This window comes from Electrona antarctica (assembly GCF_951216825.1).
Source record: "Electrona antarctica genome assembly, chromosome: 15".
NCBI lineage: Eukaryota > Metazoa > Chordata > Actinopteri > Myctophiformes > Myctophidae > Electrona > Electrona antarctica.
This window is the reverse complement of record NC_136796.1, coordinates 49,533,829-49,561,379: the sequence shown is the minus strand read 5'-3', so window position 1 is coordinate 49,561,379 and position 27,551 is coordinate 49,533,829. Positions and strand designations below refer to the sequence as shown.

The 27,551-nt window shown below is 43.7% G+C and overlaps 1 protein-coding gene across 1 annotated transcript in view; it reads left to right on the top strand.

Moving 5' to 3' along the window:
• Positions 1-26,212, top strand: part of LOC306938817 (P2Y purinoceptor 12-like) — a 30,038-nt gene extending 3,826 nt beyond the window's left edge. Inside the window, exons 2-7 of the mRNA XM_079523135.1 lie at positions 1,056-1,264; positions 2,842-3,063; positions 3,798-3,959; positions 23,642-23,727; positions 25,005-25,132; positions 25,910-26,212. Of these exons, the coding sequence (XP_079379261.1) occupies positions 1,079-1,264; positions 2,842-3,063; positions 3,798-3,959; positions 23,642-23,727; positions 25,005-25,132; positions 25,910-26,142 (1,017 nt within the window). The 5' untranslated portion in view covers positions 1,056-1,078 and the 3' untranslated portion in view covers positions 26,143-26,212. The remainder of the gene's footprint in view (positions 1-1,055; positions 1,265-2,841; positions 3,064-3,797; positions 3,960-23,641; positions 23,728-25,004; positions 25,133-25,909) is intronic.
• Positions 26,213-27,551: the final 1,339 nt, after the last annotated feature.

Genomic DNA, 27,551 nt, shown 5'->3' with positions numbered 1-27,551 from the left:
ATGGATGTGGCCTTCTCCACCAAGGTCTTAGACTTCACAACTACGACTGAAGTTATGGACAACCTCGATGAGATTACGACCTCGATTGCGATACAAAATGCAAATGGCTGTGGTCAGTGTGGTCCGAAGTGGGCCATGGTGACTGATGAAGCCACCAAGATGTGAACTGCCCTACAGAAAGAGGCGGATGAATATGGAGCGGTGGCCGAACGGTTTGCGGAGCGGTCTTGATACCGGAAGGTCGCCAGTTCGTATCCCCGGATCGGCACGTTAAAATTACCACCGCTGAACTGCCCTTGAGCAAGGCATTGAACCACTACCATGAAATGTTCTATGAGCAGGGCCTGGCTGTAAACAAGTATCTGATGCTTAGTCCAGTTACCCTGGGTAAATATAGTAACTTTGCTTTGCTTTGCTTTTGAGCATGCATGGCGCTAAACAACAGGGAGGGTGTTCAGCTTGCCCTCAATAACATCATAAAGAAGATGCTGCCACAATATAAACCATACAGTTTTGTGTGCCCAATTTTTCTTTTTTAAAGTGCCCCTCGGGGCACAGGTCTCCACCAGGCCAGGTCAGGTTGTGGCCTCCTGGTGGCAAACACACCCGTCAGACCTGGGGCGTGTTGGACGTCGCGCTGTACTGCCGACTGTTTGCTGGCAGGACCGCCATCGCCTGCACCCTACCCCCTCCGCCCACCCCACCTGGGACAGGAGTGGAAATCCACTCCGTGTAAAGTCAGTATATGCATAAAGTCAGTGGCAAATCGAGTGGCAAAGTGAGTTTAATGTTGTTTAACGTCGTTAAATGCAATCAGGTGGGACTTTTCTGTTTGGATGTATATCGGGCTGACAAGGCCAGAAAGCAGTTTTTGCCACTCGTAGGCGTTCCCGCATTACTTCCGGGTATGATGATGATGCTGATGATGATGTCACGCGCATACCCTCTATTGGTTTTGGACAATCTAAGCCTCTGCAAACAAATGTTTGTTTTCCAGTAAATGCTAAGTCTGAGGGGAGGTGATCATTCCTCTCTTATGTCTTCTTTCCGTCAAGGTCCAACAGGGCTGTGTGTGAAGATGAACGCCACCACGGTATCCAATAACTCGATCAAGTGCTTCCTCGATGGCAGCGTGACGGCGGTGCTGTTCCCATGTCTCTACAGCGTTCTGTTTGTGTTGGGGCTGGCCCTGAACATCATGGCCGCATGGATCTTCTTCACCATGCCCTCCACCTCCACGCGTGTGGTCTATCTGAAGAATGTGGTGAGTGAATAAGGGATGATGTTGCTGGAGATAAATGTTGTCCCTTTAGGAAAGTAACAAAGTACATTTAATTAAAGGACAAACCCAAAATATTTATAAACAAAACAAATATATAAAAATGTGTGTAAACAAATCACACAACATGTTTGTAAACAAACCCAAAATATCTGTACCAAACACCCATATGTTTGTAAACAAGCCCAAAATATTTGTACACAAATATGTCAAATATTTATAAACAAACCCGAAATGTTTGTAAACAAACAACAAATGTTTGTCAAAACTAAAATGTTCAGGGTGTGTGTGTGTGTGTGTGTGTGCGTGTGTGTGTGTGTGTGTGTGTGTGTGTGTGTGTGTGTGTGTGTGTGTGTGTGTGTGTGTGTGCCCATAGGCGCCAGAGGGGGGGGGGGGGGGGTCATTTAGGTCTGAATGTGTATTATTATTATTATGCACTATTGGGGAATGACTGGTCTATTTATTTATTCATTTATTTGTACCGACCGGCGCTGGTGGTCTCTCTGGCATCATTCCCATTTTGTTGCGCAAGCGAATACAAGCGGCCGAAATGACACGGTCACAGTCACGCGAGAGAGACTCTGAGTAGAGCCGCTGCTTCGCCTGGAAAGGAGCCAGATTAGGTGGTTCGGGCATCTGGTTAGGATGCCTCAGGCGCGTCTCCCTAGGGAGGTCCTTGATGCATGTCCCACTGGGAGGAGACATCCGGGGCATAGTTTTACTGAGGATAGGGTTAGGCTGTCAATCACAGCAACTGGCCAATCACAGCGCGTCCTTGCACAACCCGGATACATTTTGGAATGACGCAGGAAAACATGATGCAACTTCAGTTAGTTTTAGCAAATTTTTTGAGTGGCTTTGCTAGTTTTTATATGTGACGCTTAAGGTGGCCTTACACTAGCCGATTTGTTTCAATCTGAAATCTGATAGCACCACACACTACAGGATAATCGGAGCGGGGCAGAGCAAATATCAAACATTCTTGATGTTGATCGGGCCGATCCCGATCGCGCTTTGAGCGGCCCCGAGCAGATCGATTGAGTCGGGCACCCCCCGAGCGTCAAAAAATGCCCGATTATCGGCTAGTGTAAGGCCACCTTTAGTTTTAGTTTTTTGCGGCCTTTTACAATCCTGCACCTGTCAAATTAGTCAGGTGCCGCATTGAAAAAGGCCAGAGTAAGTATTGTGTAAAAACACAAGAAAAGTAGATTCAGTTACAGATTATAACTTGACAAAAAACGAAAACTAAGGGCATCATTTCAGTTAGTTTTGTAAACACACAATACAGTTTCAGTTAGTTATAATTGTTATTTTCCTTTTCTAGTTTTTGGACTCCTCATGCATTGAAGGAAGCATGAGGTCAGTCTGTTGCTCTCCCCAGGTTGGCAGAGGGAGTGTAGCGTGGCTGGCGCCCAGGATTACATTTGATAATTGACACATGGGCAAAAAATGGGTTAGAAAATTGTGTGATAAATTTGTAAGAATGAATGAACGAATGAACGAATTAATCCTTGCCTGGTTGCATGCTGAACATAGCCTGAACATTGTCTCCCATGCACCAGGTGGTGGCCGACATGCTGATGACCCTCACCATCCCCGTGCGGATGCTGAGTGACGCGGGCGTTGGCTCTTGGCCGCTGCGCGTCTTCTACTGCCGCTACTCGGCCGTGCTGTTCTACCTCACCATGTACGTCAGCGTCCTCTTCCTGGGCCTCATCAGCCTGGACTGCTACCTGACGATGACTCGCTCCTCCTCCCCGCTGCAGAGGGTCCGGGTGGGCCAGGTAAATACTTAGACTTTCACTTAAAGACCTAGTGAAATGAAAAATAAATGTTTCACACTATTAGACCATCATATGGGCATGGCATACCTAACAATGGATGCCAATACACTGGGAAACTTTACATTTTTGTGTATTTTTATATCAAAAGTCCATAAAGACTTTTAATTACTATTACTATTTTAATTACTTGCTTTTGAACGAAAACGTGCTGCGTGATGACGTGAAGAGGCTCACATGCATATAAATTAATCTTGATTAAATTTGCATTGATTCCATTGCTGCATCGTCCTCTAAACACAGCTGGTTTTGATTACATAACTAACTTTAAACTTAATCATCACCCTAAAATATGAATCTGAAGATTATAGGTTAGAATTTAGAAGTAAGCCCTGAGCTTTGCTGCCTGTGTCTCTGTCACTTTGTAAACAAACACTCTGCATGTGCATGCATGCATCGTGCATGCATGAGACGGAGCTACGTCCCAGCCTGGAGGGATGCACCGTTCTGTGTGTGTGTGTGTGTGTGTGTGTGTGTGTGTGTGTGTGTGTGTGTGTGTGTGTGTGTGTGTGTGTGTGTGTGTGTTTAATCGTGATTTAAAAATGTCCATATGAGGGAGCGGCCTTAACATTGTGCATACATAACTTTGTTCTTGTAACAGAGTGTTTCCACATTGTCGCTATTTTAACTTAAGTAAAGAACGTGAGTACTACTGTCCACCCCCCTGGCCACTATAGGTGCTGAGCGTGAGTGTCTGGGCGGTGATGATCGCTCTGGAACTACCGAACAGCGTCCTGAGTGACAAGCCGCCGGACATCTCTGGGCGCAAGGTGAAGTGTGCCTCGCTGAAGAGTGACCTGGGCCTGGCCTGGCATGAGGCCTTCAACTACTTCAATCAGGTGAATGGGTGTGCACTTCATCTATCCTAGACCATGCATGGGCAACTGGCGGCCCGGCTGATTTGAAAACATGACCCGCTTTAATTAATTCAGTCTACATTAGTAGTAGGTTAATGAGTAGTATTACATTGTTATTTCCTTATGTCCAATGTATTTGTATTTAGTTCATAAAGTTAACATAACTATAATTAAAGGCATTTGAAAGGCATTTTAAATTAAATAAAAATGTTGCTTTTCAGGATATTTTCAGGAAATAGCAAAAGAAAAAAAATCTGGATTTCAATTCAAACTAGAAAGGTCGCAATTTAAAAAAAATTGCAAAGTGTGGTTGCCGCAGTCGCTTACATAGTCCAACTCAAAAATACTTGAGTTGGACTTTTAGATCTTCCCATGTTAAGTGAATGGGGAAAATGAATTCACTAATTAATTAATATCAATTAAACTATACAACATTTCTCTTAGCAATGAGCAAGCACACCATTCCCGATGAAGTCGTCGATTTGACATATGGCTAAAGTGCGTACAGTCAAAACTGTGGGAGGAGTAGCGTTTCAAAAAAAGTCTTACTCCAGTAAAAATAAAGTGTTACAATTACAATAGTCTGGCAACCACACTAATAATAAATAAAGTGTTACAATTACAATAGTCTGGTTGCCCACACTAATGAATGAAAAGAAAAGGTAAGGGGAACAATAATATGGTTGCCCATAGGCAACCACACTAATAAAGTGTTACAATTACAATAGTCTGGTTGCAACCACACTAATAATAATAATAATAATAATAATAAAGTGTTACAATTACAATAGTCTGGTTGCACTAGCTTTGGGGATGCATCAGAGCTGGATTCCTGAATGGGAAATTCTGGGCACAAGCCCTGCAGGGCCCAAAGAGCAGGGTGGCACTGTAGAAAATTAGGCCAATTAAGTCAGAGGCATTCACCCTGGAAATCTTAATTATAGCGGCTCTCATATAATGTTATGTATTGTTACATATACAAATAATAAAGTGGTGAAAGAACATAACCAGCTGATCAGTCAGTCTATCATATGATTCTAAAGTAAAGGGCCCCAGCACGAAAAGCTACTATAGTGTACCCGCCCGCATACGGCCTGTTTTGAAACCGAATATACAAAAGATATTTTGACACTACTTTTCTTTCACTTAAAGGAGGAAACTGATGACAAAAAGATACAAAAAGAGAGAACTATGACTCATTTCGACTTCATGTTGACATATCCGTGGTGCAGTAGATCATATCATAGAGATGCGGTACGCTCATAACCCATTTAGACCTGAAGACGTTTCTGCAAATGTCTTCTAAATCCTGACAGTTTTCTGAAAAGCCTATGTTTCTATGTCAGTCGTTCTTAAAGTTTTTCATGTCAAGGACCCCAAAAATATATGTAATTGGCCGCCGACCCCCATCTGAAAATATGTTGTTCCAGGGATCCCCCATGAAGCAAAGATTGAGTTCAAAAAGATCTCTCTGACAGAATATATATTCAAAGATTTGCACCACATTTTCTCGATTTTTCAAAAATAGCAGACCTACAAGCTCGTAGTGCCGCGCTATGAGCTTGTAGATCTGCTATTTTTCAATAGCTAAAGTATAACATAATTCTTAAAACACCAAAAGGTCTCAGCTAGTCCTTAGAAGGGTAGAAACTAAAATCAGCCAGAGAATGTATCATTCATATACTGTACAGTACTATGCTGCGTGAATAAACATACAATTTGATAGCATACAGTAGATCACCCAGGTTTTATGGTTTTTAAATCCCCACACGTGTGTATGTATAAGTGTACACTTAAAATGCAGAATATGAAATTTTAACGGTAATATCGTATATCGTATCGATATCGCGATATTTGGCATAAATACAGAGATATGAAATTTTGTCCATATCGTGCAGCCCTACTTGTAATCCAGAGCCCATAGAGTATAGACAGAGTTACGACAACTCCGTTCACTTCATGGGGCCAGTCCTCTTCTACATAGACTTCTATTGGCGAATAGGGACACCGGAAGTTTACAGAATCTATTGTAGTCGATAGGGTGCTCGCGCGAGTACATGAACCACGTGACCGGGCTGTTTTCTGCCCCCTCAATGTCGCAACTCTGTCTATACTCTATGGCTCTGTTGTAATCCAAACGTACATGCGTGTGGGTATAGGGATAGGGTGGCCTGGCTGGGTGTATGACTTGACTACCGCGGCCTGAATGATTCAGCCCTGCAGCCCTGGTGTGAGATATGATCTGGACAACAGATGTCAATATGAAGTTGAGGATAACATTGACCACTTCTGTGTCTTAGTCATACTTCTCTCTCCTTTCTTTCGTAATCTTTTTTGTCATCAGACGGACAGCTTGGTCATATACTTCTCTCTTTGTTGACGTTTTGTTAACTCATCCTCCTGCCGTTAACCCAGTGGTGGAAAGTAACTAAGTACATTTACTCAAATACTGTACTTAAGTACAATTTTGAGGCATTTGTACTTTACTTGACTGTATTCCAATTTCCAATACATTTACATCTACTCCACTACATCTCAGAGCCAACATTTGTACTTTTATTTGAAAACTTTAGTTACTAGTTCATTTGGAGATTTACATTTTGATTAGAAAAACATACATTACTGTAACCACTTCAACCCTATATACATTTCGACCATTTGAAAATAGCTGATCTACAAGCTCACGCGACGCATTGTGTGCGACCTCTCTTTTCTATTCAAATATGAATATAAACTGGAAAGGTTGCAATTTTGAAAAAGTGCAAAGTGTGGTTGCCGCAGTCGCTTACATAGGCCCCTCCCACTAATATCGCCAGCCAATTACAATGTCGCGTCACCCCTGTGATCATGTGTAAGTAATTCGAGGGGATTTATGCCCCCAAAAATCATGTTTTTTTGCGACAAACGGTTAAAATTTTCGCATCTGTGGCGCCCCCTATGGATGAAAATGGAATTGCTTTTGGCTTTTGGTTGATTAAACCACCCACGGCATTTGATTCAAATTTGGAGTTGATTGGACGTTTGGTTCGTGATTTGTGGCATTCTTTGTAAAATAGGCCCCTCCCACTAACTTCGGAAGCCGATTACGGCCGAACGATACGCACTATCAAAATTCCGCCTGTGGTGTTTTCAACAGTCCAGAGATCATGTGTAGGAGGAGAAGAAAAAAGTGTGTTTTGGAGAAAATTCATCGGAACAGTCCAGAGATCATGTGTAGGAGGAGAAGCAAAAAGTGTGTTTTGGAGAAAATTCAAAATGGCGGAAAATATATCATGACGCAAATGGGCGTGGCCTATATGGTAAGATGCGTCATGACCCAAGAAAGCCAGGGAAAAAATAAAATAAGAGTTATAAGCCAAAACGTAAAGTGGGCTGTTATAGCGCCACCATGAGGCCGACCGATAACATTATAAGTTGATTAATTTTAGTAATTATTATGAACCTACCCTCCAAGTTTTGTAACTATAGTGATTACAGTCTACTTGAATGTGAGAAAATGCGAAAAATCGCATTTTCCCATTCATGTCAATGGGGAAATTGAATTCACTAATAAATTAATATCAATTAAACTATACAACATTTCTCTTAAAAAAATACAAGCACATCCTTCCCGATGAAACGGGTCAATTTGAGATATGGCTCAAGTGTGTGCTGCCAAAACTGTGGGAGGAGTAGCGTATCAAAAAAAAGGTTACTCTAGTGGAATAAAGAAAGTGTTACAATTGCAATAGTCTGGTTGCAACCACACTAATAATAGCAAAAATAGCTGATCTACAAAACGCTGATCTACAAAACAACTTGTAGATTGGCCCTCTGGAGGGAGTGTGAAACTATAGTGGCCCTCTCCATTGTCACAGTTGCCCACACCTGATCTAGACCAGTGGTTCTCAACCTTTTTCATATCAAGGTCCATTATTTATTTGCCATTTGGACCTGCATTCACCATTTCTTAAGATTTACCCTCTCTTAGAATACTTAGAATATGTTTTCATCATTGGATACGATTTTGTCCACAATTCCATGCTGTATTGATGTGGAACCATTTAGGAGAGATGACATGCAAACGTTGATCAAAATAACAATTCTTCTACATTATCTAATTTCTGTTGACTTCTTATACTTCTTATACACAAGTAATGCAGGTATAATTTAACTCTTGAGAGCGTAACATTTGACATGTTATGTTCTCGAGTTAAAGATCTATTCGTTTTTGTTACCCACTCTCCATCATTTAGCTGTAGGGGACCAGCTGGTTGAGAACCATTGATCTAGACAACACAGCTGGATTGTAAGCGTTTTAAGGCTCATGCATTTTGATCACCACAGGGACAGTATGTCGTTAGTCGGCTTCATATTCCGACGGTGGGTGCTCTTCTAAGCTTGAGAAAAACAAAAAAAGCTCATTCCCTTTAAAGGAGCATTCAGTGATTTGGGTGATTTGGAAAAAAAACCCCGGTCTGCCCTGGTAACAAGATGTGCAAATGCACGCTCTACAGTGGGGGGACATGCAGCAGGCCAACAGCACGCACACCCTGCTCGATCATGATTGGCGGAAGGCCACCTAGCCAAAAACTAACTGCCAGCAGGGGAGTGTTGGGCAGGTGAGGGCTCCTCACTGGCATCCAAGTCGACACGACAGCAGTGACAACGCCAAAATGTGTGTGGGGAGGAATTCATTGCCACGGCGACTATATTGGGGAGTATAAGCAAATCAACACATGGAAGTCTGTCATATGTATTGAAATGAAACAGCCTCATTGGGTTCATTGCCTTGGGGTTTCCCCACAACTTCTCCTTCTGCACGAGTCAGTTCCCAGCAGACGGAGCAGGTTGCCCAACACATCCAGGTCACATGACCCGTAGTGGAGCTTACATCCAGTTATATGCTATATATAACCTCTTCTCTTTCTCATGGTGTCTCTGTCTGTCTGTCTGCCTGCCTAACTGACTGCCTGCCTGCCTGCCTGCCTGCCTGCGTGCGTGCATGCGTGCGTGCGTGCGTGCGTGCGTGCGTGCGTGCGTGCGCGGCCATTCTAACAACCCCATCTGGCCACAAAATTGTGGAATAAACTGTCCTGATATTTTATGTAGGCTAGTGTTAAACATGGCGTTGCAACATAGCAACCAATCAACTTAACTACGGTTGTGGTTGAAACTAACTACAGGATATGAGTTATATCCATGCCCCCCTCCACTTCCTCAAGGGCGGGCGGGCTGGCGGGCGGGCGGGCAGGCAGGCAGGCAGGCAGGCAGGCACCGTAGAAAACATGAAGGTTACTTTAGTAACCATGGTTCTTTAAGTAAGTGAGCGAAATATTTTGCTCTATGGGAGGTTTTCCTTGCAAAACCGAGGTGCAGAACTTCATTTTAATGAACTCATCGCAGGGCAGAAACTCTGCCCTGCGGGTTTAAGAGATGTGTGACGTCAGACGCCAAGACCCTGAGAACGACCTGGTTAGGTCGTTCTGAGCACCACTGCTCGAAGATGCGCCAAGCTGTTTCGTAGCGAGTCATTGTTGACTGGGCTCTGGCTCTCTGAATTGTTGCAACAACATTCGGAGGGAGGCCGGCCTCAGTTAGCATTAGCCTCTCACGGGCCAGACCCACATGTCTAGGTCCTTGGGGCAAGGGTGGAAGATTTCTCGACCCGCTTGCGTGAGAAGATCTGCTCGTAGGGGGAGCTGCCATGGCTGGTTGTAGAGGAGGGGGGCTATTTCCGACCTCCAGACGCCCCAGGCTGGTGCTACTAGTAGTACCATCAGACCCTGAGTTCTCACTCTGTCCAGAGTGGGAAGAATGAGACTCAGTGGGGGAAAAGCGTAGAGGAGGGACCTGGGCCATTGGTGTGCTAGAGCGTCTAGCCCCAACGTCGATGGTCCCCCCATCGAGAAGAAGAGAGGACACTTCGTGTTCTGCTCTGAGGCGAAAAGGTCCGCCTCGGGTGTCCCGTACCTGTCCCAGATCTGGTTCGCTACCTGGGGATGTAGCGACCAGTCTGCGTAGCGGAGGGGTCCTCTGGACAGCAGGTCCGCCCCTGTGTTTAGAATACCCGGGACGTGACATGCTGTGATGGATAGAAGATGAGCGTCGCACCACATTGTGAGTCTCTGAGCCAATTGATGCAAGCGAGGGGACCTGAGTCCCCCTTGCTTGTTGATGTAACACATAGCTGTTGTGTTGTCTGTCCTGACCAGAACGTGACAACCTTGTATGCGCGGTTTGAAATCCCTCAGAGCGAGGAAAACCGCCATCAGCTCCAGATAGTTGATGTGGTAGGAACGCAATTGTTCTGTCCACATCCCCCTGGTTGTAGTGCCTTCCAACGTGGCTCCCCAGCCAGTCATGCTGGCGTCTGTGGTGACGACTTTTCTGGTCAGAGGTCTGCCCATAGGGACGCCCTCTGAGATAGTCTGTCTGTTTGCCCACCATTGTAGGGCCAGCACGCATTGTGACGTCACTATCACCCTCTGGTGGTGTTATACCGATGAAGTCTATAGACTGTGTCGGAGTTAACATGCTCTTCTCCTGGTTGATTTGAAAACCCAGTCAGTGGAGGTGGTTGAGTACTAGATGTGTGTGTAGCAGCACCTCTCGTGGAGAGTCTGCTGACAGAATCCAGTCGTCTATATACGTGGCTAGACGAATGCCCTGTTGTCGTAGTGGAGTTATAGCTGCTGCTGTGCACTTCACAAAGACTCTCGGGCTTAAGGACATTCCGAAGGGGAGGACAGTGTACACTCTCCCTTTGAACCCGAAGCGCAGACATTTTCTGTGCGGTGGGTAAATTGGAATATGAAAATATGCGTCCTGTAGGTCTATTGACGTAAACCAGTCCCCTCTGCGGAGTGATCGCAGTAGGACTGGTGGCGTCAGCATTTTGAAGCGGAATCTCTTCAAATAGCGATTCAGGGCCCTTAGATCTAGAATGGGGCGGAGTCTGCCGCCTTTCTTTTTTACCAGAAAGTAACGGGAGTAAAATCCGTTGAGAGACTGGTTGGCAGATACCTCTGAAATGGCGCCTTTCTGTAGGAGGGGAAATATTTCCTCCTGCAGAATGTGCACCGTCCCTCCACTCGCTCGAGAGAAAATAATTCTCTCGAACGTGGGTGGTTTCGAGGCAAACTGGAGCCTGTACCCTGTCGCTATAGTGCGCATGATCCACGGGGAAGCCCCGCAGCTCCGCCACTGTGACAGGTGACAGGACAGAGGGCTCCCTGTTCTCGAGGGAGGCTCTGTCTGTGAGGCTCTGGTGCCCTCTAGTGGCTTGGGCGCATAGAGGAATGGCCTGACATTTAATTTTATTTTTCTCTTTGTGAGAGAGTGAAATAATATGTTGGCGTGACGGCTCTGGCCTGTGACAGCTTTTAAAGCTGACACAGAGCGGGTTATGCCTCCCACATTTGGGCCTATGCCCTTCAGAGTTCGTTTCATTGTTATTTTTTGTGTTTTTTTGTTTTTCCTTTATTGACAATAAAACAGACACATGTGAATTGCACATTACAACATTTGTAAGAGGGATTAGTACAGAGGCAGCATCTGCATGTACGTCCCTCTTGAAACACTTGAGTCTCGGCTCGAGAGTGAGGTCCGAGACCACTACTCTCGGCGTTGACCTCTGAACTGTAGGAGGAAGGGGGGGTGCGGCCTTGACCCCCCTCTGAACCCGGCCGGGCAGGTCATTTACGCTTCCCATAACCACGTCCTCTGGGAGCGTCCTTCTTGTAGGCCGGGGGAGAGCGGCGGCTGTCGACCTTGGGACGTCCTGGGCCTCTCTGCTGCTGCTGTCTGTCCCCGCCACGGTCCTGGTTCCTGGGCGGGGCCTTGTTGTCCGCCCTGGGCTTCCATGGCGCCTTCTTGGCCTTGTTAGGGCGGCTGGAAGCGGTCTGGGTGGCCAGAGGTTCGAGAGCCTTCATGGTTTTATTGGAGGTCTCGGCCTGTTGGATGGAGATGGACATCTTTTCAAGGGCTCCGTGGAAAAGGCTGTCAGGGCCGATGGGGCCTGCCACCATGTCCCTCTTGACAGAGTCGGAGAGGGGGGCCAGGTTGACCCACCTCATCCGCTCTTGTAGGATGGTGGACACAAGGGCCTTCCCTGTGTGGTCCGCTATTTCGCACTGCAGAGACGCCATCTCATGATTGAGACGGCGGAGCTCAGCCAGTTGCTCTGGTTCGGACTTGTTCCCCATCTCAAGGAGGAGCTTCTCTGCAGATCCCTGTAGGAGAGCTCCAGCATTGACTGCTTTGGCCACGAAGCACAGGTGGCCATGCAGCCGTTTGTTGATTTTGGAGGCCTCTTTATCTGCTGTGGTGGAGAAAGTAGGCTCTCTGTCCATGGGGACCACCCGTGAGACTGAAGGGTTGGCCAGGTAGGAAGCCACGGCCTTGTCCATGGGAGGCATAGAATTCAGGCACATGTCTTCCATGCCCACCACATCCATAACGCCCCTGGTGCTGCGGGAGGAGCACTCTGCTTCCACCAGGGTTTTTTCCCAGGCGCTGGTGATGGTTTCAAAGAAGCCCAGACCTTGGGGGAGTCTCTGCTTCTTTGGTGGGGGGGGGGAGGGGGAGATGTTTCTCATTCCTACCTTCCCACTTCAGCCTTTTGATGGTGGACTCATGCCATTCATGGTTGCAGCGCTGGACCACCTTCTTGTAAATGCCCATGATGTTGGAGTCATCCATGAGCATGTCAGTGGGGTCCTGTGCCTCTCGCTGCTGCTGCTCGACCTGCATGGTGCCGTCGTCATCCTCGGGGAGACGGGGCATGTCGTCGTCATGGCCATCATCATCATTGTCGTCGTTGTAGTACTCATAGTCATGGTAACTAGCCTCGTCGACGATAACGAAGTCCTCGTCATAGGGCGCCTGGTAAGAAGGGACATATTCACCTTCTTCTTCCTCCTCCTCCTCGTCGGACCAGCGTGGTGGGTAAGGATCCAGGCGTGCTACGCGTTTAGGCGGGGGTTCCACCGTGGCTCTGACGAGCAGCTGGCGAGGTCTGGCCACTGGAGCGGGAGGAAAAACCTCCGCGGGCTTTGGCTGCCCTGTTGGAGGAAGGTTATTCCCGCTGTCTGGCTGGCGAGGCCTGATTGTCACTTTAGGCCTCGCTCCCAGAGCCTCGTAGTCGGGGGCGTTGGCAGCCCTGACTGCCGAGGCCTGGGAGGCGGTGGCGGTGGCTGGAGCGCGGGTCCGTGGGGCCGCGACAGGCTGCTCCTGGGTAGCATCGCTCGCACGTGGCGCCGGGGTGCTGCGTGCTAGCGGCGGGAAGTCCACTCTCATCCTCGGGGCTGCGCGTGGCTGTCCTCCGGTTGCCAGGACTGAAGACGGCCACGGGTCAGTGGGTTTCTCGTACTCGAACCTGGCAAAGTACTCGGTGACCCGGAGGAGACGAGACTTCTTGGTGGCGTCGTTGGTGTGGTCGCAGGGGGCGGCCCGAGCTAAACTGTTAGCTAAAAGCTGGTTAGCTTCCCGCTCGAGCGGCAAGTTACCTGTAAGAAAACTAGTTTCCGAAGCTTGTCAAACTAATAACTTGCTAGGGAAAAGAAACGTGTAAAAGTTTTTCTTTCTGCAATTCTGTACTAAAGTTCAGTATCCAGGGATGTCGAAGAGTCTCACGGAGCTCGAGGCCTTCTCTTGCCCGATTTTCGAGACGTTAATCACTCCAAACAAACTTGGCTAAAAGTTCTTGGCAGAAGGAAAGCGAATGAGAGCTGGTGACGTAGACCCCCCTTTTAAGCCCTCAGGGTCTTGGCATCTGACGTCACACATCTCTTAAACCCGCAGGGCAGAGTTTCTGCCCTGCGATGAGTTCATTAAAATGAAGTTCTGCACCTCGGTTTTGCAAGGAAAACCTCCCAACACAACTTAAAAGAACTTGAAACGGGACATTCTGCACAACAAGCACTTTTACTGTCGGTGCTTTATGTACATTTTGATACCAATACTTTAGTACTTTTACTCAAGTAAATTGTGATTTTTCCACCACTGCTAAGCACCAGGGTCAAGAAGGCAAAAATAGATAGAAAGAGCTGACCACCAAACACACCCCCCCACCGAAAAATACGTCCGTTAACTCTTTGCCAGATTCAAGGGATTTCAATGTAGTAGATAGGGTTCTCTATAGCAGAATGGCGTTTTTGAATGATTTATTGAAAGTTCTCTGTTGTGAATGTGCGACAACGGATGACCTTCAGAGAAAGCTTGACTTGTCTGCTTCCAGTAAAAAATGAACTGAGTTGATAAAATGTTTAGTTTTTGTGTTGGAAGCCATTTAAAAGAGCCTGCATTTACACTGGGTAGTGTTTCTAGGACAACAAAAAAAGTTATGCCCGGTTGAAGTTTTATTTTCCAAATAACTTTTTTTCTGCTGGGCGTACATACCCATGCAATATCTCAATTTAAAGGGTGAGTTGTCTAGTTCAATAAAAAAAAGAGTTTCTCACATGTACCACTGTAGATATTTTGCCATCTATAAATAGCATGGTCAGTCATGACCAATCTGACCAATCCAGCTAAAACTCCCCATAGCTCTGAATTGGAACATGATAGAAACTCAATTATTTTTTGGATAAAATTAGACATTCTAACGCACATTTTGATATACCATGTTTACATAGTCTTACCAGTACCTTGTCTATTCAAGCATGTATCTCAAAAACCTGTTATGAAGAAACACAGTTTTAATAAAAAAAACCCATCCACGGACATTGTTTTGATATGACTTGGTGCCCATGATATGTATCAAAATATAGACTTGAATGTATACTGTATTGTAAAAAAAAGAGTTCTTACCATCTACCGTTACAGAGTAAATCACAGTTGAAACTTGCTTAGTCATATACAATAAACCTCACAATAGTGAACAAATAGCCATGACAGGTAACTCTCATTTGAAAAGCGTCCCTTTTATTTGTTATGACTACTAACATAATAGAATTATAATAAATATTACAGAAAATAAATACAAAATACAAAATAACAAAACAGTTACTCCTCCCCAACCACTGCAGTCCCGTTGTTCTTGACGTGGGTGTGTGGCAGAAAGTCTCCATCGCAGTCTTCATCCTCATCTGATGCCAGTTCTAAATATATAAAAAATAAATAACCATTTACTATTACATTCCTTGTGAAACCTATTGCATACACATTTTGCCAATCACATACCAATTGTAGCCAATCGGCAATTCTTCATTGGCATTTTTTACCCTGCTGCTAGCGATCAAATTAATTTATTGTACCGTGGCTTATCCTTTCCCTATAGGAACGTAGGCTATCTGACATCATCGTCATCATCATCATCATCATCATCATCACACGGTGACACGCTAAACAATGTACAATCGTGATCACTATAGAAGGGAATTTTCTACAAGATTACCTCAAAACATTCCGGGTTGATCGTCTTCTTCAATGGTTTCAGGGTCCCCGCTCCGCGGCTCCGGTTCTAAGCCCAGCCACCAGTCCCAGCGGCCGGGCTGGTGGGGCTGGGACTGGAGAAGGCGACTGGGATCAATACGCGTATGGATCAATACTACTACCACAAAACTCGCTCAAATAAATATTACTGCTTTCAACCTTTTTTTGTTTTGTTACTGCTAGAAAATCGCTCGGGAGAGACGGCAAATCCGGCTAAACAGAAAAGTATGAAGACTCCCTCTGCTCCCACTGTTTACTGGGGGGGGGGGGTGGTTGGATCAGCTTCCAATGGCAAAACGTACACGTGTGTCACGTGACACGGGAATTCTGGGTAATGTAGTTGAGATGTATGCTCAATACTCAATATACAGAGGTGTGGACCGAATTAATATAAACATATTAGTAAAAAACGAGAACGACGCGAAATCACGTCGTAGTCAGAGACACCTAATTAATCACTTGACGCGTTATCACGAGGTCATCTGGGATAGGGTTAAGGCCTCAGTCACACATGAAAGACAGTGTCTTCTGTGTGTCTCATGTGTCCTCTGTGTGTCGTACGGCTCACATTTCATTTTCAGTTTGCTCCACGGCTGTCGTCTGCAGTAATCCTGGTCTCTAAACTGCCAGCCGGGGCGCCTGATGGAGGGGAAAGGAACTGGTTGGAATAACGTGTTCCTTCCACGCGCTACGTCCAACCAGGGAAACTCCCCCCTGTCAGGTGTAAAGGAGCAACTTGGACACTCAGGCATGAAGGAAGCATGAGTTCAAGTCCGTTGCTCTCCCCATGTCCCCCATATATGGGGACTAGGTTGGCGGAGGGTGTGTAGAGCCCAGGATCACATTAGATAATTGACACGGGTGAAAAATGGGTTACAAAATCGTGGAATAAAAATTATTAAAAAAAAAGAAAAGCCAAAAACAAATCTTTAAAAAAAAAACAATACAAATGATGCTAGCTTTGTGGATTAATTTATTTTGAATGCGTGCACCACAACCAGACCAGAACTCCCACCACGGGACTCAGGCAATCAATTTATACCTTTACAATCACTATAATAATGGAAAGTATTTCCTACAGCTGCTTTAAGTCCAAAAAACAAGGGTTGGTTCAGTTGAGACGGGTGTGCGGAGAACATAAAACAAGGCGGTATTGCACGACGGTATTGCAAGTCGCACGCACGCACGCACGCACGCACGCACACACGCACACACACACAGATACACAGATACACACATGCAGCCCATAATATAAGGCATGGGTTTTCAACTGATTATGAACCAGGGACCACCACCCTGACTGATTATCAACCACTGACCACTGTTGTGTTGGGTGGGGGCCTGGGGGATGTGGGCGTGGTGTGGGGGAAAAAAACCTTGAAATGAAATATTGACGGTTCAGGGCTTCATTTATTTTTTTTAAATTTGAGGTGAATTAAATCAAGCCCTTAACAGTTATTATTTAACTGACATAATGCTAGTGATCCGGAGCTCAATAAAGATTGAGAACAAGTTAACAACTGATCTTTTCCTTTCCCATGGTTGGCCTTATTCTGTCCTCTTAACCTTCCATAAACTCATACAGCAGACAGATTGCATGATTATATGGGCACGTTTGCTAATACTGGTGACTCAACCAGTCAATCTGCGGTAGGCCTGCACTTGAAATTATTTTCTGTATTAGTTATTGATATTCGACTTCCCAGTAACTGACAACATTGATTGTGTCATTTATTTATTTATTTATTTATTTGACAGGGACAAAGCTCATTAATCAACATGTCAGTTTTCACCTCAATGTAAATGGGCCAGAGTTAGCCAAAGCTAATTTCCATCTGTAGTCCCTGGGCAGGCTCTTAACAAATGAATGATAAAAGAAAGACAGTGTATAGTGTGCCAGCACACAACACCATGCGTTGATGTGTGCATATGTGCTAGCACCCAACACTGTCCATACAAAAACACAATACAATACAATACATATAAAACTAGAAAGGTCGCAATTTTTAAAAATTGCAAAGTGTGGTTGCCGCAGTGGCTTACATATGCCCCTCCCACTGATATTGCCAGCCAATTACAATGTCACGTCACCCCTGCGATCATGCGTAAGTAATTCGGAGGGGATTTATCCCCCAAAAACCATGTTTTTGCGACAAACGGTTACATTTCTGGCATTTGCGGCGCCCCCTATGGATGAAAATGGAATTGCTTTTGGAACTTGGTTGATTGAACCACCCGCGACATGCTATTAAAATTTGGGATGGATTGGACATTCCCTTCGGGATTTATGGCATTTTTTGTGATATAGGCCCCTCCTACTAACTTCGGACGAGGATTACGGCCGAACGATACGCATTACCAGAATTCTGCCAATGGTGTTTTAATCGGATAGGTCGAGAGATCATGTGGGCCGATTTTTGTGAGATTTGGACAAAATCTGTAGGAGGAGGAGCCAAAAGTGTGTTTTGGAGAAAATTCTAAATGGCGGAAAATCTATCATGACTCAAATGGGCGTGGCGTGGCCTATATGGGGAGATGCGTCATAACCCAAGAAATCCAGGGAAAAAAATATTTTTATTTTACGACCTATGGTTCAAGAGTTATAAGCCAAAACGTAAAGTGGGCTGTTATAGCGCCAACATGAGGTCGACCGATAACATTATAAGTTAATTAATTTTAGTAATTATTATGAACCTCCCCTCCAAGTTTTGTAACTATAGCCCTTACAGTCTCTGAGGAAAAAATACTTGAATGTGATTTTTCGCACTTTCCCATTCATGTCAATGGGAAAATTTAAATCACTAATAAATTCATATCAATTAAATAATACAACATTTCTCTTAACAAAATACAAGCTATCGATTCCCCAATTTGAGATATGGCTCAAGTGCGTACAGTCAAAACTGTGGGAGGAGTAGTAGTCTGAAGTTTAGGGTTACTCTAGAAATAATAATAAAGTGTTACGATTACAATAGTCTGGTTGCCCTGTTAGGGCAACCAGACTATTGTAAAGACAGAGGGCCCGATTAAGCAAGTGGAAAAACCCATGCGGTAATACAGATTTGGGCCTCGCTCTGCGCCTTTTCGTATTATGGAAGCCGTGGTGAGCGCTCACTCATATGGAATACCACGTTCCTGCATAATTTAGCATTGGGGGAGTGTCCATATGTTAATTATTTTCGCTTTGCGCTATTTGCTATTAAGCCCCTTGACCTAAAAACACTCAGCGCATACCGATTCGACCTGGGTCTGACCACGTCTTAAAAGCAAAAAGCACTGTTTGATTTTACACTTGAGCGGCTCCGGAGTGTTGCCATGTCTGTTTGCTGTTTATTATAAGCGGCTTCTTTTTCTGTAAAGTTGCTTAGTTGTGGTTGCTTTTCTTGTTTCTAAAGTGCTTATTTGGGCTTTTCTCCTAATATTGTTTAAACCAGTGATCCTCACACAGCGACATTCCCATGTCAAGGACCCCCAGATGAATGCATTTGCCCAACTAAGCCAGTGACCCCCATGACAGATTTGTGTTTTTAAATGTTTCAATAACATTTTTCAAAAATATTCTACAATTGTCACTTTTTTCAAAGATTACTTTTGAAAATAGCAGATCTACCAGCTCACAATGCATCACATTAATTCATTAAAACTATGAACTCTGACTGCAGGGGGATATATATTTATAATGATCATTATAACAATGTGCAAGAAAATATGTAAAAAGAAGGAAGAACTTTATTCATTATTTATTTGTGGACAATCAAAATATGCTGGAAATTTTAATGTGGTGTCATTAAAATGAATCTTGATATGGCAGACTCACTATCTAGAAAATAAAAACATGGCACTTCATTTAAAATAGGTTGCAGACCCCTGTTATATGCGATTCTTTAGGGAGTATGTTTATAGACCTATTTACTTGTTTCTATGAGACATGGCAACAGCAGGAGACGAGCGTTCTGGCTCAAACGTTCAAACGTTGAGATTGTAAAGGGTCATATATCGCTCATTTCTCAACCTTTAAAAAAAATTCATCCATAATCACTGGGAAGTTAGCTTTCATATGCTGTATCACACCCGACTCAATTCTTCTTCAATAAAATGCTACGAGCGAAGACCATAACATTGGGGCCGCAGCAATACGCATGGCGCACGTATGGCATTTCAACTCATTCCTTCGTCGTGACTCGAATGAAATAAAATAAAATAAACGTTATTTTACTGGTGTTTTTCAATAGAAACAAATAAAGAGCGTGTGTGCAACAGTCAGTGCATATACGTGCATGCACTATAGGCTATATTTCCTCCTTGTCGGGATGGTGAGCTGAGCTCTTCACAGCCCGTTTGTCTTTCATATTATTCTTATAATATTTGATATTATAAACACTCATGGTTCTCTCATTTCTCAACCGTTTTTTAAAATGTAAAAATCCCCATATTCCTTAGGAATCTTGCTTTCATTCGCTGTATGGTACATGGTTCTATTTTTATCGAATTAAACAATATCAAACGAACTTGTATGTTCGGGGGTTAGACGATTCTGGGAACATTACGCATGGATTGCCAATTTGCCAGCCAATGCTGCGTATCTACTCGCAGTTCCATTCCGATCTGAAAGGTATAGGTAGGTGCCATTTCAAAGTCTTAGTTATTCATTTATGAATCAAATCAACTAGAATAAAGATTTTTACAGCTGTTTTTCATGCTTAGAACAGAAACAAATTAAGTGATGATGTGCGTATATCTCCCTCCCTTAGCATATGGCTGCGCCGCTGTAATGACTTTCCAATGAAAACTGCAAGTTACTTAACAAAATAGAGACATAGGCCTACAAGCTATGCACATCATGGCTGTGACAGCTTGTGGATCTGTTCTTTTGAGGCATAAAGGTGACAGCATGCAGTGCAATATGAATAATTAACCCAAATGTGACATGTCATGTCTATGGTGCCAGTCTGCAGAAATGTAATACCACTTGCCGAAAAGGGCGCATTCCATGAGGACATCAGCTGGTGTCGTAAAGAGAATAGTACGGACATGTTCATTGGGTAAGCCTCAAAACTCCCTGAAACACTCCCATGACTAATTCAAGGCCGTTTTGCTCACACCACGGGGTGTCGAAAGCGCTTCTTACCTGGCCCATAATTGTAATATGACATTGCACACGCCCCCACGTCTTAAAAACTGTAAAATTATATGTAATTAGATTCCACTTGCTTAATAGGGCCCAGAGTGTATAGTGTGCCAGCACACAACACCATGCGTTGATGCCATGTGTGCATATGTGCTAGCACCCAACACTATGTCCATACAAAAACACCATACAATACAGTACACTACAGGAACAGATCAACATGGTACAGGGGACAGAACAACTGCATAGTGAAGTGAATAATGACACCGGTGAGAAATACTAAATACTGCTGATAGTTACTCATGATTACAGATTTGAATTGTTTTTAGCCACCTTTTCAGGTTGAATTTGAAGGTCAGATAGTTGGAGGTCTCTCTTACTTCTGTGGGGAGACTGTTCCAGTGATGGGAGGCTCTAACAGAGAAGACTGTTTTACCAAACACACTACGTCTGATTGGCATTTCACAGTCGCCTCTGGTAGTTGCCCTTGTTGCTCTGTCACCACTGTCCCTTCGACCTATGAACTGTTTCAGTGGTGGAGGTGCAAGTCCATTTAAGATCTTAAAAATGAGACAAGCATCTGCAAAGTGTTTAAAGCTGTTAAAATTGAAGTATGTGGCAATGGTGGTAACGGTTGGGCTTTTGGTCAAGTGTTTTTAATGTCTGTTTGTACAGTGATTCTATGGGTTTTAAAGTTGTCTGATTTGTCTGTGACCAGGTTGTGAAGCAGTACGTTATGTGTGAAAAAATCATAGCATGCATGAAGAGTTTAGCTGCATCAGTTGTTAGATGGTGGCCCATGGCTGCAGTTAATTTATCTGCTGCTAGTTGTTTGTTTTTAGCGTGTATATAAAGAACTGTGTCATCGGCATACATTTGTATGGAGACAGTTGGACAGACGATTAAGAGTTTACATAGTACACATATAGTGTATGCATTAACTTTGCTTAATAATTATATCTGGTTTCAGTATTCATTTATGATATAATTTCTCTATTATTAAGATTATTTTTGCAGTCAGTTTGTATTGGGGGTGGGGAGGGGGTTGCGAGACATGGCCAAAGCATTTCCGGGAGTCCCCAGCCAAAAAGGTTGAGAACCCCTGATTTAGTGCACCAACTAGTGGTCGATAAAAAACAAATGTCCTACATGACAGGGTCCACATGCAATACCACTATACAATACTAATTGTACGGACCACCAGTTGAAAACCTCTGCCATAAGGGATGGACATGCATGGATTAAAGCAAAAGAAAAATCAACAAAATGTCACACTAGTGCTGTGTCCAACACACTTAACACAATAATGTAAAATTATTATGTTTTGGTAGCTATACAGCTAACCAGTTGAAGAAATTTGAGATTGAGACGTTAACAATTGCGATTGAGATAATCTGAGATCATTAGGGTTTTCTGGAAGACTGAAATAACTATAGAAGACATGCTCACTTCTATGGAATCCAAATTAATTCAGTCGTGGCGACATTAAGGCCATGGGTCTTTACAATGCATTCATTCATTCACATTCATCCATCCATCCATCCATCCATCCATCCATCCATCCATCCATCCATTAATTAATTAATTAATTAATTAATTCATTCATTCATTCATTCATTCATTCATTCATACAGTATTGGACAGTGGACACATGACGTCCTTATAGCAGATATGAAAACAATGATAAGAACAGAACAAACAGGAACGGAACACGCATCTCGTATCGTTGTGCAAAGACGTCACACGTCACGTCAGTCTCTGATGAAGTAGTTGATGGTCATCATTTTACGGATATAAATACACATACTGTACACCAGGGGTTCTCAACCTTTTTGGCTCGGGACCCCCGGAAAGGCTTTGGCCATGTCTCGCGACCCATATAATATTGTAAATATGGAATTATGAAATATATGGATGGTCACGAGACCACATAACCTTAATATTAGAGAAAATATATCCTAAATGAATACTGAAACCAGATATAATAATTAAGGGAAGTTTATGCATGTACTATGTGCACTATGTAAACTCGTCATTTCCATTTTACAGCTATTCAGTTGCAAAAAGAAAAAATGCAGTGTGGTTGCAAGTCACTTTCAAATGAACCAAGTTGGTACAACACATGGATCTCCATATGTGGAGCTGACTATCATCACCTGGATCTCCATATGAAGATCACGACACTGACCTCATCAAACCCTCGATAGACATACATGGTTTGACATACTAGATCTGCATATATATTATATGGAGCCGGCCAGCAACTCTACATCTGCACCTCACTGACACCAGATTAATAGTTTAACTTAATAGTTTAACGCCATATTAACACAATGTGGGGTTTCTTTTAAAATAGGAGCTCGGGGTGCCGGGCAGATATGGCAGCTTTTACTCTGAAAGCCCCCCACCCCCCCCCCCCCCCCCTTCCGTTTCGAACAAAAACCGGGATGCATATGTTGCTTGCTTACGTCGCAATGATTACGATAAAGTCTCTCTAGAAGCATTAATATTTAAAATGAGGGGCATGTTGAAGTCAGAAATGAAGACAGAAGTATGTATGCCCATCTGGTCAAAACCATGGAGAGCTCCCTAAGTGGACAGCAGCGTGCATGGGCGAAGCCGTGAACAGCAAGGAGTATGGGGCAGAAGGAGAGGCCAACCCCCAAAAAATGAAGAAAAAAAACCCAGAATTTTTATTTTTTGTTTGATATCAATGAAAAAGCGCTAGGATGTGTGTCCATCGGTTGTATCTCATATGACGTTTTACCGTCGGAATGTGTTAAAAGGATCCCTGGCTAATGAGACAAATATGTCTTAAAACATTATACTTGCCCTCTATTACTAAAAAAATTAAATAAAAACACCTTAAATATCCTGTCGCAAGTTGATGGTGTCATACTGTATGTTCATGTGTGGTCCAGCCCTATGGAATTATGGAATGCACATGCTAATATCAAATATTTTAAATATATTTAGTTTTAGAAGGCAGGTATAATATTTTAATATTAATAAGACATATTTGTCTTATTAGCCAGGGATCATTTTAAGAAGCTCTGTTGTTTCAGCGCGACCTCACCCTGAAGGGGATCTTACTGGTTATTATACCTCTTGTCTCCACTAGGTGGTGTTCTGGGGCACGCTGGCTCTGATGGTGTTCTGCTACAGCCTCATCACCAGGAAGGTGTACCAGGCCTACAAGGCCTCCAGGTGCGGTTAATTTCCTCCACTACAGCTGTGAAGAAAAATGTTCGTCGACGACCCTGAATGAATACGAAATAAAACCTAAGCCACAATGACCAAAACTAGTCAGAGTTTTAGTATTGTCAATATTGTTGACGAATTCCGTCAACAAATACAAATTAGACTAAAATGTATGGAGAGTTGGAGACTAGTGGAGAAGAGATCCAGTATAACTTAAAGTAAAGTCCTTTTATGCTTTGTTGTATACTGAACATAGTGGTAACACTTTATATTAAGGTCGTCTTTATAATGCATTATAGCAATTTATAATGCATTATAATGTGCTTATAAGGCATTATAACACTCGTTATAAATGTTTGTAATCATGTATAACAACTTATAACCACGTTTATAACATATTATAAGTGCTGGTCATAATGCATTATTATGCTCAGTGGAACAGCACATTATAACTATTATAACTTAGGTGGTTATAAAGACACAGAGAATGCTGTAATGTCTGTGTCATAATGCATTATAACCAATGTGTATTAAATTAAATAATGTCTTATAAGCATCAATAATAATGCTATAGCAGGACGTTGAGACCTTTAAGTAAAGTGGCAACATTCTTTAATGGTTATTATTGTATCATTTTATAATACCCTATACCATGACTTTGTGACCTAAAGTAAAGTGACAAAACTTTGTATAATATGCTATAGCATATTATTGATGTTTATAAGACATTATTCCATTTAATAAACACATTGGTTATAATGCATTATGACACAGACATTACAGCACTTATCTATGTGCCTTTATAACCACCTAAGTTATATGTGCTGTTCCACTGAGCATAATAATGCATTATGACCAGCACTTATAATATGTTATAAACATGGTTATAAGTTGTTATGATTACAAACATTTATAATGAGTGTTATAATGCCTTATAAACACATTATAATGCATTATAAATTAGCTTATAATGCATTATAAAGGCGACCTTAATATAAAGTGTTACCAAAACGGCAGATCTACAAGCTCACAACGTGCCGCAGCGTGAAGCGTTGTGAACTTGTAGATCGGCTATATTCAGCAAGTGTAAAATCAGCCATTACGACGCCATCAAGGCCCACCGAAATACATTTTGGTCGACTAAATTAACTGTAGATTTTATTTAGTAGAACGTAAAACATTCCAGGTGACCAAAATGTGACTAAAACTAAAATGAAAATGATTCAAAAGACTATAATGACTAAATCAAAATGTCCTGTCAAAATCAACCCCTATACCTCCAGGAGCAGCTCGGAGGCCAACCGCAGTATCAACACCAAGGTGTTCGTGGTGGTCGCGGTGTTCTTCGTCTGCTTCGCCCCCTACCACTTCACCCGCGTTCCCTACACCCTTTCCCAAACCCGAAACCAAGGTTAAGTATGGTTTAAAACAATAATGATAATAAACCATTCGTTGTCATCTAAGGTCTCAAGGTCTTGATGATGCGCAGCAGCGCAGCCTGCGTAGTTAGTTCAGGCAGACAACTTGTGAGCGCGCCTACCTGGTCATGTGAGTCGGGTGACTAGTCACGTGCACTCTCTGCCTGATCAGAGAGTCTTATTTAACCCATACTGTACGGGAACCCCTTTTGGTGTTTTAAGCATTATGTTACACTTTAGCTATTGAAAAATAGCAGATCTACAAGCTCATAGCGCAGCTCATATACTACAGTGAATGAATGGGGACAGAGCCCTGCAGGCGCCAATCTATGCTTCATATATCTATGCTCAATGTTGCTCAATACAAATATATTCTAAATTAATTCTAAAGGTGGCCTTACACTAGCCGATAATCTACAGGATAATCTACAGGATAATCGGAGCGGGGCAGAGCAAATATCAAACATTCTTGATGTTGATCGGGCCGATCGCGCTTTGAGCAGCCCCGAGCAGATCGATTGAGTCGGGCACCCCCCGAGCGTCAAACAATGCCCGATTATCGGCTAGTGTAAGGCCACCTTGGTTGTCTGACTGAACTATGTGTCTTGAATGCAGCCCAGTAAGGGCATATGTCGACCCCGCCCGCTCACCTCCGCCCCACCCCCTCCTGCGGCCATCTTGGATCCTAAACACAATATAAACAATGTGATAGGGGTGGGGCCGAGAAAGGCCCTTATTGAGTACTTTTTTTTATCCACCGCTGACAACAGCACAGCACTGCAGAGCGGAGAATGCCCTCTACATGGCCAAGAACGCCACCCTGTGGCTGTCCGCCACCAACGTGTGCCTGGACCCGCTCATCTACATGCTCTTGTGCAAGGGTTTCCGCAAGCGGCTGACCACCGCCTTCAGCCGCAAGCCCCTCCCACAGAGCAACGCAACCGAGGCTCCCAGTGCTTCAAGGTCCACGCAGCTGCTGGAGATGTGTGATAGGAAAGAGTGATTAAAGAAGGCCACTGTGACTGTGTGGCTTTAGGCCTCACTCACACCTAAGACACACGCAAGACACACTCGTGTCCTGTGTCTTCTGCCTCCTCAATGCATTTCCAATTGAAGACACAACCTTGTTGCATGGGGGGAGGGCAGAAGACAGCCATGCAACAAGGTTGTGTCATGAAACCATGTGACTCCCATTGGAAATGCATGACACACAGAAGACACAGGACACAAGTGTGTCTTAGGTGTGAGTGAGGCCTTACAATTACATATCACTGTGTACTGTAAAGGTGTGTTCAAACCTGAATATATATATGTGTTTGTTCTGTAGAAATGTGTAGTAAATGTAGAAATATAAGGAGCAAAAAAATAAAACAAAAAAATAAAAACGCTATTCGGCACAATTGTATTGTGTGTGTGTGTGTGTGTGTGTGTGTGTGTGTGTGTGTGTGTGTGTGTGTGTGTGTGTGTGTGTGTGTGTGTGTGTGTGTGTGTGTGTGTGTGTGTGTGTGCACGTATGTGCGTGCGAGTGTGTATGTGGGAGAGCTAGTAGATGTTTTTTAAAGGAAGATTATTCTAGAGCATTTTTATAATGTGAAAAAAGGGTAAACATCCATGCATTAAAAGCAAATGTCGAAGGAGTGTCATGATTTTGTCCACCCTAAAACATAATCATCAAGTATTATTATTATATAAGGAGGAAGATGTTTTTTCAAAAAAGTGTACAGTATTTGCTAAAATTAGGTTTTTATGTGGACACGCCCAACAGTTTATTAAAGGGATATTTCACTTTCAAAAACACTATTTATTTTAGCCGCCTTCCTATACAAACCCATTATAACTTCAAAAGCCATTTAAACCATGATAGATTCATTGAAAACACCCAACCTTTGTCCTTCCAATACGTGAGGGGCCTGTGGTTTTTCATTTACTGTTCTTATTTAATTAATAGAAAAAATGTGGCACTCCATCTTTAAGAATTCATGAAAATAGCAGATGGTGATCTTGTAGATCTGCTATTTTCATGAATATAATTTTAAATACAAATAAGAAAACAGCAAAATAAAGTTTGTGCGGGTGCAGGTCTTTACTCCGACCCGCCAAAATTCCGACGGGCAACAGTCCGACATTTGTCGGACTATCGCCCGAAATATGAGCTTTTACCGCCAATGGTCCGACATGGCATTATACAGACAATAGTTCCGGCAGTGGTCCGAAAACCGTTGTTTAGACCAGGCAATGGTCCGACACTAGAGACTTTGGCTTGGGGAGAGAGAGGGGGGTGCGTGCGTGCGTGCGTGCGTGCGTGCGTGCGTGCGTGCGTGCGTGCGTGCGTGCGTGCGTGCGTTTGGCAGCCCTTGGGCATGCAAATTGATTCCGTTTGTTAATTGTCCCCCGCACCCCCCCCCCCCACCT